The sequence below is a fragment of the Balaenoptera borealis genome (genome assembly GCF_965194805.1).
Source record: "Balaenoptera borealis genome assembly, chromosome: 3".
Lineage (NCBI taxonomy): Eukaryota > Metazoa > Chordata > Mammalia > Artiodactyla > Balaenopteridae > Balaenoptera > Balaenoptera borealis.
This window is the reverse complement of record NC_138866.1, coordinates 12,682,480-12,695,031: the sequence shown is the minus strand read 5'-3', so window position 1 is coordinate 12,695,031 and position 12,552 is coordinate 12,682,480. Positions and strand designations below refer to the sequence as shown.

The 12,552-nt window shown below is 48.3% G+C and overlaps 1 protein-coding gene across 11 annotated transcripts in view; it reads right to left on the bottom strand.

Moving 5' to 3' along the window:
• CCDC88C (coiled-coil domain containing 88C) overlaps positions 1-12,552 on the bottom strand; it is a 124,992-nt gene that overhangs the window by 111,785 nt on the left and 655 nt on the right. For all 11 annotated transcript variants that reach the window (XR_014242408.1, XR_014242409.1, XM_082384452.1 and 8 more), the window contains exons 2-3: positions 11,797-11,897; positions 4,904-5,012 (exon numbers count right to left, since the gene is read on the bottom strand). Coding sequence is in view for 9 of the 11 variants with exons in the window: in XM_082384452.1 (XP_082240578.1) it covers positions 4,904-5,012; positions 11,797-11,897 (210 nt within the window). In the remaining 2 variants the exon portion in view is untranslated. The remainder of the gene's footprint in view (positions 1-4,903; positions 5,013-11,796; positions 11,898-12,552) is intronic.

Genomic DNA, 12,552 nt, shown 5'->3' with positions numbered 1-12,552 from the left:
GAAGGAGCTAGATCACAGGTGTCCAGGGCAGGGGACGGCAGCTGACACCATGAGCAATCCCCCAAGGATAAACATATATCAGCCACCTGCCACGCCGGGGATTTCTGTGTATACTACTAGCCTTATTTTCCTACTGATTCCACGATCAAATGAACATGCATTCAATGTCCATACTCAAGGCCCTGAATGTAAACAATGAACCATTCTATAAATCCAAATTTTAACTGAAAAGGACTCAGATGAAAAAGAGTTTGGCTGTTGAGTGAATAAAACAAGCCTCATGTGGACTTCCCTGGTGGTCCACTGGGTAAGGCTCCACGCTCCCAATTCAGGGGGCCCGGGTTCGATCCCTGATTGGGGAACTAGATCCCTGCATGCCACAACAAAGAGCCCACGTGCCCCAACGAAGACCCGGCGCAGCCAAAATAAATAAATAAATAAAAATAAATCTTAAAAAAAAAAAGAAGTGAATTGAAGGACCAATTTAAAAAAAAAAAAACAAAAAAAAAACAAGCCTTATGTGATGCTGGGCTCAACACTAACCAGCCAGGCGGCTCAAAGCAGCGTGCAGTTCTGGTCCAGGCCCGCCTTTCCTCCAGGCCTCTCCGCAAATGTCCCATTTGTGGATGCTCATCCTGACCAGCCTTTCCTTCCTTAAAATTCACAGACTGAATTGGGAGCTCTCCCCAAGGTCCTGTCCAACTCTGGCTTCCTCTGCCCCTTCCCAGCAACTCCCTCAGTGACACCTATTCCCTCTGGTCACCTTCTCATCTTTGCAGCCTCTCCTCAGAGCCTCTGCTCTTCCCATCCTGGGGCAGATGAGATGCGTGTCCACTGTATGTGATGGAGAGGAGTTACCTGGTGAGAACTGAGCCCTCTCCGCCCCAGGAGACCTGGCTGAAGGTGTCTCTCCTAGGCATCACTAGAAATGCTCTAACCCACTAGTTCCCACGAATGTGCATCAGAATCACCTGGAGGGCTTGGTAAGCTGCAGACTACTGGACCTCCACAGCAGGTCTGGGGGAGGGGCCTGACCACCTGCATCTCTAACAAGTTCCCAGGTGATGTTGATGCTGCTGGTCTGGGGACCACACTTTGAGAACCACCTCTCTCTCTCTCTCTCTAGCCTGCTGATTCCCCCTCCTGTCGGAAGGATGTTAAGACTCAAACAGCTGGGGAACTTCTGAAAATGCCGATTCCAGGCGCCAATCTCAGAAGAGTCCAAGCAGCAGGTCAGAGGGAGGCCTGAGACACTGGTGGTCAGACTGAACCTGGCCGTGCTGGTTCTCACCCACTGCCTGTCCTCTGCCCCAGAAAAATGTCAAGGACCTTTTTGGTCTCCAGAGGTTTTCAGGGGCAAAACTTGAGCTTCCTTGTGAAAGAAGCCCGTGCTATTCACGAGAGGCCCCTGTCCCTGCTGACTGTTCCCGCCCCACGTGCCTCAGAAAAGAAGGGGACAGCCTGGGGGCGGCCAGACCACTGCTTTGCAGACAAGACCCGGGGCTGGACTCCATGACTTTGGCGTGTCTACTGAAAAGCCATGGCAAGAGGAAGTCCCCCTCCCGAAGGGGTGACCTCCCGCCCTCCCCAGCCACCCCAGCCAGAGGAAGAACCACGTTTGTCTCACTTCACCCCAAGCCCTTACAACCTGCAGGGTCTCTCTCACAAGGAGATGCTGGGCAGTACTGCTTTTGGGAAACTTCCTTGAATATCCCTTTACAATAATAACCAATTATTGTTATTGTATGTTTATGCTACAATTGTCAGGTGCTAAGGAAACAGGCAGGGTAAGCAATTGTATATATGGCCCGACCACAATGGTGTAAAACAAAAACTATTCAGGCGTCTGTCATACAGAGTGAAGTCAGTCAGAAAGAGAAAAACAAATCAAATACCGCAGGCTAACACATAGATATGGAATCTAAAAAAAAAAAAAAAAAAAAAAAAAGTCATGAAGAACCTAGGGGCAGGACAGGAATAAAGATTCAGATGTAGAGAATGGACCTAAGGACACAGGGAGGGGGAAGGGTAAGCTGGGACAAAGTGAGAGAGTGACATGGACATATATACACTACCAAATGTAAAATAGATAGCTAGTGGGAAGCAGCCGCATAGCACAGGGAGATCAGCTCGGTGCTTTGTGACCACCTAGAGGGGTGGGATAGGGAGGGTAGGAGGCAGACACAAGAGGGAGGGGATATGGGGATATATGTATATGTATAACTGATTCACTTTGTTATAAAGCAGAAACTAACACCACTGTAAAGCAATTATACTCCAATAAAGACGCTAAAAACAAAAAACAAAACAACAACAAAAAACTATTCATGCAAAAACTGGAAGGAAGCTCTAAAAATGTTAATAGTGATTGTCTCTGGGTGGTGGGGTTATGAGTGGTTCTTTTCTTCTTGCTATTTGTTTGTTTTCTAAGCTGTTTATTAAGAGCACATATTACTTATACAACCAGAACTAAACTTTATTTTATCATAAGTTGGAAGGAAAAAATACACAACAGAACACTGCCCACACCTAAGCTGTGTCAGCCCAAATGGCAGTGTCCTGCCAGCTTCCTCCAAGTGAGCAAGGCTGGCTGAGGGTCAGGGACGGCTCATGGCCTTTAGCAAGTGCTTTCAGCAAACATTTGCTCCGGGTTGGAGCTGAGGCTGCCAACACACACCAGACCTGCCCTCAAAGAGCTAACAGCGCAGAAACAGAACAAGGATGCAGGGGCCTCTTTCCTACCCGTAAGTCTTTCTGGGCCCTGAGAATGGACTAGAGATCGTTTCCTTCCTGTGACTGTTTCCCATCTTCTGGAACTCGGCACGGTGCCCTAAGAGGGGCACGTTACCTCCAAGTAGAGGGTCTCAAGCCCTTTGGCCGGCCCAGACTGGACTGTCAGAGCTGCTGAGTGCCACCAGCATGTGTCCTACTGGGCCGCCAAGCCCAGAGGGCAGCATCTGCCAGGCCAAACAGCTTGCAGCAAGCACCTGACTGTTCCATGCTGCGCACAGAGCCAGAAACCTCACCTCCACCCCAGTGCTTCCAGGGAGGGTTACCGCCTCCCAGCCACACCTGGGGCAGGAGACTCACCTGTCCAGAGTCAGGGGTCTTGTCTCCAACTGTTAGCACCATCTGCTTCCCCTGGCACTTAGCACACAGCATCGAAAGCACTGCTTACCATGAATGGTGCCTGCAGCCAGAGATCAAGCCCCGAGTAGCTGCTAAACCGCCACCATGGCCACCAGGCAGCCCCCTCCATGCCCAGGCCCAAGTTCACTGGCAGCACCTGTTTCCCCTGACTATGGCTGTCATGAGGGAAGCATTAGCTGAGACCCACCTGCTGACAGCATGCCCAGCCCTGACAGTGGCCCTCCTCAGCAAGGAAACAAACCCCCGTCACCCCTATAGATCCAGTTCTCACAGGGCTCTCGCTCACCCCCGGACCCCTCCTCAGCACAGCTGGCATCTATTACTAAAGCAGGGGCCTGGTGCTAAGCCTCCCAAAGGCTGCTCGGAGTGTCCACAGTGCTGTGCCACCAATGGGCCATGGAATGAGCACAAGGGGCTTGCTGAATTGGCCACACAAGCAAAACATCCCAGCACCCCAAGCCCCCTCTCATGTACCCCGACCCCAGTGGGAGGAAAATGGAAATAATCATCTCAGAAAACCCAAGACACTGTCCACTCCCTCCTTTTCCCTCCTTTCTTCAAATCCAGCAGCAACCACAGCCCTCTGCAGGAACTGGACCCAGCACCCAGCCTAACGCCACAGTGCAAACTCCACCTGGCCGCCTGGCCAGCGACCTCAGTGACCTCAGAAGCAGCACCACTGCACGAGGGCAGAGAGGGAAGCCACAGCTGGGCGGAGGGCTTCCTCATGGTGACAGGGACCTCATGACTCTGAAGATGCTCCCCAGCCCCAGAACCAAGACTAAGTTACAGCCCAGGAAGCTGAGTGCTGGGGGAGGTCTCAGAGGCAGAGGGCTCAGTGAAACCCCAGTATGAATCTGGAAGGGACTGGTTCTCGAGCAGCGATTCTCAAACTGTGTTCCCTGGGGTCCTGGGAACCCACAGAGATGCCCTGGAGAAAGAGGGGCTGAGCTGAGGGCGCTAGAGTCCCCCAGCCCTCAAGTCAACCAGAGTTGCTAGGGCTTCACCTGGGGACTCAAGACAATCATATGGGGGAAAACGTTTCACTGCTGAGTTTGACAATCAGGGCTCTGAGGTGCAAAGTTTAAATCTGTTTCCCATCGACGCCGGCCATCTAAAGATCATGAACATCGTCAAAGATTCTCACCCAACCTTCCCGAGGCTGGGATGGGGATTTTCACAGCCCTTCCCCCTTTGGGCCCTGTCGTCTGACCCACCGACTACCTGCTAATGAGATATGGGGAGCATTTCACAAGCAGACACCCCATACTGTGAACCCGGCGCTCCCGTCTGCCAGCTGGGCACTCACTGATTATATATTTGGCCTGAACATAACCCTTCTGTGGTCCCTTCTCTCCCTCAACCCTTTGAATCACTCCTGCACAGACTCACGGAGCTGTGGGTGATAACCGTGTCGGGCTGCCCCTCCCAGAGCCCGTGCCAGCCAGGCCCCACTCGACTGTGTGCTTGGGCCGCGGCTGCGAACCAAGGCTCGTCTCTGGGGCCCTCACAGCACCAGGCACGATGCTTTGCACACGGCTCAAAGAACATTCCCTGGACAAAGTAAAGCAATCCCACCTCTGACCCTTCTCACAATGCCAAAAAAAGGGATGCATGTGCAAACACACCAAGTTTCAACAAGCAGATGCCCGACCACCGTTTCCTCTCGGCTTCCTGTGGGGAAACCGTTCAAATGACGGTATTGCCGGACGCACAGAACCCGGGGAGGGCGGCGCGGAGGGGCCCGCCTCACCTGGTAGTAGGTCTTAATGTTTCTCACCAAGATGGTCAAGTTCTGAATGCGAAGGTTCACATCATTGTTGACGTGTTTGTTGATGCGTTGATTTGTTGGCCTGGGATCTCTAGGGGAAGAAAAATGAGAATGGAAAATTGCATCTCCCAGCATCTGTCACACCCCATCCTACCCCAGCTGCTACTGAGCATTCGGTCCTCTCCAAGCCTAGGTTACTATGCAGCTGTGACAGTGTGGCTCAAGTCAAGTCCTAATTCTGCCACTGCCAAGCCGTGGACCTCCGCGGAGCCACATCACCTCCTGTCCCCCCACAAGCACCTAGCCCCCCACCAGCCCTTAAGCAATGTTATTTCTGGCCCCAGAGTACCCATAAACAACCAAGTGTCAGTGCAGACCCAAAAGTTGCACTGTGTAAACATCAATAACCTACCCCCAAATATATTTCAAGATTAAAAAGGATTCAAAGCTGACCAAAGCAAAATACATGAAATATCAAGAAAGATGGAAAAGGGGAAAACAGTACACTTTCTGACTTCATAAACCAGTAAAATCATTAATGTTCCATTTCAAACTTGTCTCCTGCCTATGTCACAAAATTGCTCTTGCCTGTGATTTACATTCCAGGGGCACAATTCTATCTCAAAAAACCGCCACCATGAGTCTTCGATACTATGTGGTGTACAACACACCCTACAAGAAATGCGAAGAGACACAAATAATTCATGTGGGAAACCCCCAAAGTGTCATTTATTTTCCAATCTCAGGCAAAAGTCAGGTCTGCTTGTGATGAAACTAGAAATCTGAATCAAGTGATTTATAATTTCACTCATCTCCATACAGGACATTTCTCAAAAATTCTCAGTGTCAAAAATATTTCCTATTTGAAGAGAACAGATTCAACGGAACGGATTTCTCTTCCCTCTCCCCATGTACCCCACACTGCTTTTCCTAACATAGCCCTCTCTGCCATTCGACTGTCCCAAGGCACCACAAAGGATGTTTCATTCAAATGAGGGCTGTCTTCACAGTTTCTTCTGTCATCCGAGTCCTGTGCTAAGGGTGCTAAGCCTCCCAGGGGCTGGTGTGATGGAGGAGAGACAGGCCTCTTCCTCCTTCCTCGGTACTCGGGCCCCTCGATGATGATGATGGTGATGATGATGATGAGAGCACAAGAAGGGGAATTTGGGGAGTTAAGCAAATCAATTTCAATGCCATTCAGCTCATTCAAAGCCAATAATGTATACAAAGTTGACAAACAGGAAAAAAAATCTAAAAATAGAAATTATTTCAAATGCCACTATAAGCACAATTTCTTAATAACACAAGCTGTTTAAAATTCAACCATTAAGGAAATATTTGATATAAACACTATGAGTCCCTACACTGTATTGTGTATATGCAAACCCCTTTATGAATCACATGCAATACAATCAGCCATGGACTTTATTCAATAATCCTGTATCTCCTAAAACAGTCATATGGGCTCCTTGGGACAACCAGAGGACCTCTTTTCAACTGTCCTGGGACAACGTTTCTTATTGTCCCCACACAGTACTAGAATCTGGCCAACCCATTTACATGTTACATGTTTCTCCTGGAGCCATTCATTACCGAGAAAATAAAGGTTAACAGTTCAGTGGAAATTAATTTAGCAGCAGAGGAGGCATTCAGAATTTAAACCACAAAGGCATTTTAGCTACAGAAGTGCACCTAGCACGACAAAGTAATTTATCTTAAGGGTGCAGTTCTCTTCCCTTTGCCATAGAAACCTTAAGAGATGAGAAGCAATTTCATAAAGTAATGAACGTGCTTCCTAAAATAGCAGAACTTCGAGAACATGCAGGGCTTTTTCTGTTTTGTCGTTATTGTAGTCCCAGCTTACATTAAGTCAGACGGGACCCCCTGAGGAGTGCCAGAAGCTGGACGACCTTGGCAAACATGTGGACATTCACTGCACGGGCAATGGCACAACACACACCCAGGATCCAGGGTCGGGGCCTGGGAGGCTGTCAGGTGACATGGGTCGGGGAGGGGGTTCTATATGAATAATTAGACTAATTATCATGATCATTAGCACTCCCTCCTTTAACTCAGGCTCTCAGGGTAAAGAGAGATTAGGAAACAAATTGAAACAAAAGTCAATTATGGTGAAGGAAGGCCTGTCCCCACTCTGCCCAGCACTGTGTAACCCCGACCTGTCCCTCAGCAGGAAGTGGGTTAGGAGCTACTGATTCTGGTTTGGAAATGGGGCCAGGACTGGCCAAAGTTCTCTGGGCCCCATTGTGCTCATCTGCAAGATGACCACAGGATCCTTCCAGCACTAAAATGTTATTCTAGGGAGGCCAGGTCCGCACTGGCACACGTGGTACCTGGTTCTTGATCCCAAGAAGAGGACATCATAGAACCACTGCAAGACTGTTTCCCTGAAAGCCATCCTTAAGAATAAGGATCTTCTTTGTATGACAGCCCTAGAAAGCAAAGCCACACAGCCCCACATCAGGATGTCAGAGGACAGGACAGAGACAAGGGTGCAACAAAGCATCTGGTACATTGTCCGAACTTGGAGAGATACAAGTCCAAAGTGTGGGCCCCTGGGGCTTCCTTCTCATAAAAACTTCTAACTTGAAAAAAAGAAATCAACTCTCCCTAAAATTTTAAAGAGAACTATAATTTAGATTTATAGCAACCTTGCCTCCCTCCTTTGTGAAAAGGCCAGCCCCCAAATTTTCATCATATTCCAAAGACTTCCTACATTTAAAACTGAATCCAAAAAAAAAAAAACCCTGAATCGAGAAACTATGTTTGATACAGATGATGGAGATATTGATAATCTATCATAGGTTAATAAAAAAGGTGATAAGCAGTAGCCTGAGCCCAAATTTGTATAAAAGTACATTAGGAACATATATTATACGTATATACCATAGACAACATCTGGGAAACACCAAAATATTAATTCTGCTACCTCGACATGGTAAAATTACAGGCAATGTTTGTTTTGCTCATCTGTATGTTCCAACCTCCCTCCAACAAATGTGAATTTTGTGTAATTTTTTACAGACTCAAAGGCCGCATGAAGAGTGTCATATGCTGCAGCCATGAAAGAATATCACTCAAGTTCATGAGTAAAAATCTTTTTTGCTCCAACTCTCTAGCACCAACACAAACTCATTCAACTAATCAGTATCTGCCCCTGTATCCTCAGCTTTTACATCTGCAAAATGGGAACATAACTCCTCTTCCAGCACACTAAGGCAAAAAATTATCCTTCAAATGCTTTTGAGAAGCCTAAGAAACTCTCACATTGGTCTGAGGCTATTACCAACTTCTGAATAACTAATATATTATCCGTAATTTTGCAGCTAGTACAAGGGGTTAGAAAGGAGTCTGAACAAAGTAAACAGTGTTGGATTTAACGCAGGCCTTGCCCAAGCACAAGCTCTCAGCCCCAGCCAGTCCTAAGTTCTCAGCTGAACTCAACAGCCATTGCGTCAATTCAGGTGTCCACTCTCAAGTGTACAGATGTGCACCATCACACGCACGTGGGCACACACACACAAACTCATCTCTGGGCTTCACGCTAACAATAATGATGACTGACATTTGTTGGGCATTTCCTATACGTGCATAATCTTATTTAATCCTCCCCAAATCCATAAAATACCATCCCCCTTATTACAAATCAGGAGATTGAGGCTTAGAGAGTAAAAGTAACTTGCCCAAGAGCACCAGTAAGTGGCAGAGGGAGGATGTGAACTTGTCTGCCTGATGCTAGAGTCAAAGCTCTTAATTTTCCTATGAGACCACGAAAAATGTGTCCAAAGTGAAGCAGACACCTAGTTTTTCCCTTGACTACCAGTAGGCACCCAGAGAAACTGCATTTACAGAGGAGCTATTCAGCAAGTTTTCCCAAGCATCTCCATCCACGCCACTCAATGCCTCACTTTCATTCAGGAATTCTCCTAGACCTGGGCCTCCCCTGAAAGCTGAGCCCACAGGGCTTTCCAGCTTCCAGGCACTGATGTCACCAGGAGGCCAGGGCCCAGAGACTACTACCGCAGCCTTCTTCAGTTGCCAGAGACAATGCCCAGGTGCAGTCACGTGACCCCCAGCCAGCCTCCATATGGCTCTGAAGTGTTAGGTAACACGCCTCTTATCTGAACTCCAGCAACAGGTTAGCACAATGCTCTCTGCAATTTCCTCAGGTTCTACCAACTTGGAGAGAATTTATTAAGATAGGCGAACTGAACACAGTTGGGGCTACTAGCGTGGGAGATAAGGCAGAACAGCCTTATCACTCACCTGCTAGTTAGCCCAACGTGTCTCCACTTGGCAGAAGTGAAAACAGGCTTGGCTTAAGTAGTGTTAGATGTGGGGCTAGGATATGGGTCCCAGAGTCCAGTTTTGCCCTAGATTTTGTTGGGAGAGAGCTAAGGCTAAGAAGTATGCAGTAATCTAGGAGACTAGGAATGTAGGAGAAAGGTAGACAGAAAAAAAAAAAAAAAAGAACTCTTAGGGGGTGCCCCAAATCCTTTCTGGATTAAGAAGGTGGATACAACCAACGCCAATACCTATTAAGTGGCAGGCACTATGCTAACTACTAACATCATTTAATCCTCACAACCATCTCTTAAGGAAGGTACTTTCCTTCCCACTTTACAGGTGAGGAAACTGAGAGATTGAGTGATGTGCCCAGCGTCACAAAGCATGCATGAGAGAGACCTAGGGTTTGAACCCAAGCTGGCTACCTAGGCTTTCAACACTAGGGTTGAAATTCGTTTGTTTTTTTTTTTTTTTGAGGTAATTTTTTATGTGGGATCTTAGTTCCCCGACCAGGGGTCGAATCCGCACCCCCTGCATTAGAAGCACAGAGTCTTAACCACTGGACCACCCAGGAGGTCCCCTTGAGGTAACTTTTACACTTAGGGTGAAATGCATATATCTTAAGTTACACCTTGATGAGTTTTGAAAGATGAAATATACTCCAGTCAATATATTTCTACCACCCTTTGAAGTTCCCTTGTGCCCCCTTTTCCAGTCAATCCCTGCCCACTTTCAAGAGCAAACAATGCTCTGATTTCTATCACCTGGAGCAGGGTCATTCCGATCACCCAGTCAGTAAACTGCGTGCTGCTTGCGCCTCTGCCTCCTTGATTTCCTCCTTCTGGAAAGCCACCCATCTTCCCCACTGTCCCCTCCTCAGTGTCCAACCCTGGCCAGAGGACCCAGAAGCACTGCTTGAGGCCTGAAGAGCCGCAAACATATCAGTTCCCACTTCCAGCACGATTGATTACCTTGGCGAAGCACAGAGGAGAAAATAACGTTTAAAACTGTCAAGGGGAAGGGAGAAGCCCTTCAAACTGAATTTAGCCGCGAGCCGAGTGTGAACCAGTGATGAGATGGCATTTCGCAAAGGAATGGTCCAACAGGCTTTCCTGATTTACAAGCAAGTGGTAAACGCTTCAGGAATTCCAAAGGTCAGGGAAGAAAGAGAAACAGTCTCAGGGCTTTTGTTCTCCCCTCGCCTGGGTGTAAAAGCTGAATGAAAAGGCCGGGGGATACTGCTGCTTTTTTTTAATTAAACAGGACAGCTCTAAGTTTCACTGGTTGCTGTACCCACGGAATCCAGCAATTTTCGGGGTCTAACAGGATGAGGGGGGAAGAGTTGCCAGAACTTGAATATGCCACAAGACAACCCGAGGAAAACTCCTTCTCATCAATGTTCTCGGAGATGTGCTGCCAAAGTTGACAACAGATTTGTCTCTTTAGAATCTAATCAAACTCAAGACTGGTAACAGTGGTAGTGCCTTAAAAAAAAAAAAAAAAATTAAGACTCAGATGTCTCTCCCAGAGCACGACATCAAGTAACTTCTTAAACCAAAGAAGCAATGTTCTCGGGAAATTTTTTAAAATAGGTCTTTGTAGGTAGATGTATTTAAACCACTTTCTGAATATACCAAAGCTGACTGTTCCTCCTCCCACGCGGGCCAAAAACGAAGCTGATTCTCATCAGCTAACGGGTTCATGCTCCAGTATGACAACTTGCTTAGTTGCAGGTGAGTAGGTGAGCATAAGGGCCTGATCCACAGAGAACATCAGGATGTTTTATTTTGCTTCAAGTGCCTGTGAATCACACTGACACTCAGTGCCAATACGTTCCCTGCAGTTCCTGAGTTAAAAACAGAATGCAGCGGCAGGAGCCAACATCTACATGTGGCAGGCTGTCAATCAGACAGGCTCTGCAGAATTCAGCAACAGGAAAGGATGTGGTCAGACCAACATGCTAGCAAGTGTAACTTCCACCAGGACCCTGTTTAAGCCTCAAGCTTCAAGACAAACAGTACCACAGTATTCTGGCTCCTTGCGCCTCTCCCAACATAGTGACTTTAAATCCAGTTCCTGAGAAGGGACTTAACCAACTGTACTTGCTCTGGGGCAACTGAAAATGGAAGATGAAGGGGAGCTCAGAAACACAGGCGTCCTGACCTCGAATGAAACTTTAGAGTCACTCACGGATGCTCTGGTCCCACCCGACACTTCCTGTAACCAGACACTCTCCGTTACAGTTCTTTGCCCCCAAAAAGAAAGGGTTTTTTTGGTGTCATTACTCAAACAACAATCAGGTCCCTGAGTTCGAAGTCAATTGCACTATCTACACCATGTGGATGACAGTCACTCAATTTCAAATTCCTTTCCTCAAACAAGCTGCCAACCCACTGTCCTGGAGTTCTCCATACCCCACAAACGAGGAAAAGACACGTTAATGCTGAGATACCAGTGGCCTGACGTGCAAAGAACCCTCCACTGCAACTTCACATTCCATTTCTACAACCTTAAATTTCGACTTTCTGAGGCATCATTCCCTCCTTCCTTCCTCCCCGAATATAACTTACATTTGCAACATGATTTGGTTCAAAAAGATGCCGTCCGCTAAATCCATGTACATTGTCAGGTTGTCCTGGTTGCCGCTTCCGAAGGGGCCAAAAGTTTTCACCTGCGGGGAGGAGACGCGGAGAGAAAGGCAGGAAAAGTCACCTCCACGCGCACAGTCTAAAGCTCTCCAGGAGGGCAGAGCCCCTGTGGGCAGAAGGGGGTCACCCAAGACCACCCACCCTTCAACAGCACCCTTCTCCAGGGCCTCGCTCCCCTCCCCGCGCCAGGCAACAGACGCGAGACAGCAGAAAAAAAAACTTCCTCGCCACTTTTCTCCGGCGTGTCAGAGCGGAAAAAAAAAATAAAAGGGACTTTTCAATAAATTTCTCACGTCTCAAATCCATTGGAAATCAGTGCGCCCAGCGCAGCCTGTACACGTTCTCACTGGGAACCCCCTAATCCCCACCGCCATTCACCCGCTGGTCTCAGGGGTTCAGAAACTACACGAGGATATTTTGGGGAATGGGTCCTTTTCTCGAATGGTCAAAGCCATGGGGAGCCAGGGTGACCACCGGAAGCCTGTCGCTCCAGGGCCTCCAGCCCAACGCCCCGGTGGGAACAGGTGTACCCGCTCAGCCCCCAGCCGGGCCGAGAGCGCGGCGGGGTCCTGCGCCGGGTGCGCCGGCTCCAGAGTTGGAAATACCCCCGGACTCCGGGACACTTGATGACCGGCCGGGGGCACCTGATGAATCCTCTGCGTCCAGGGGCTTTCCGGG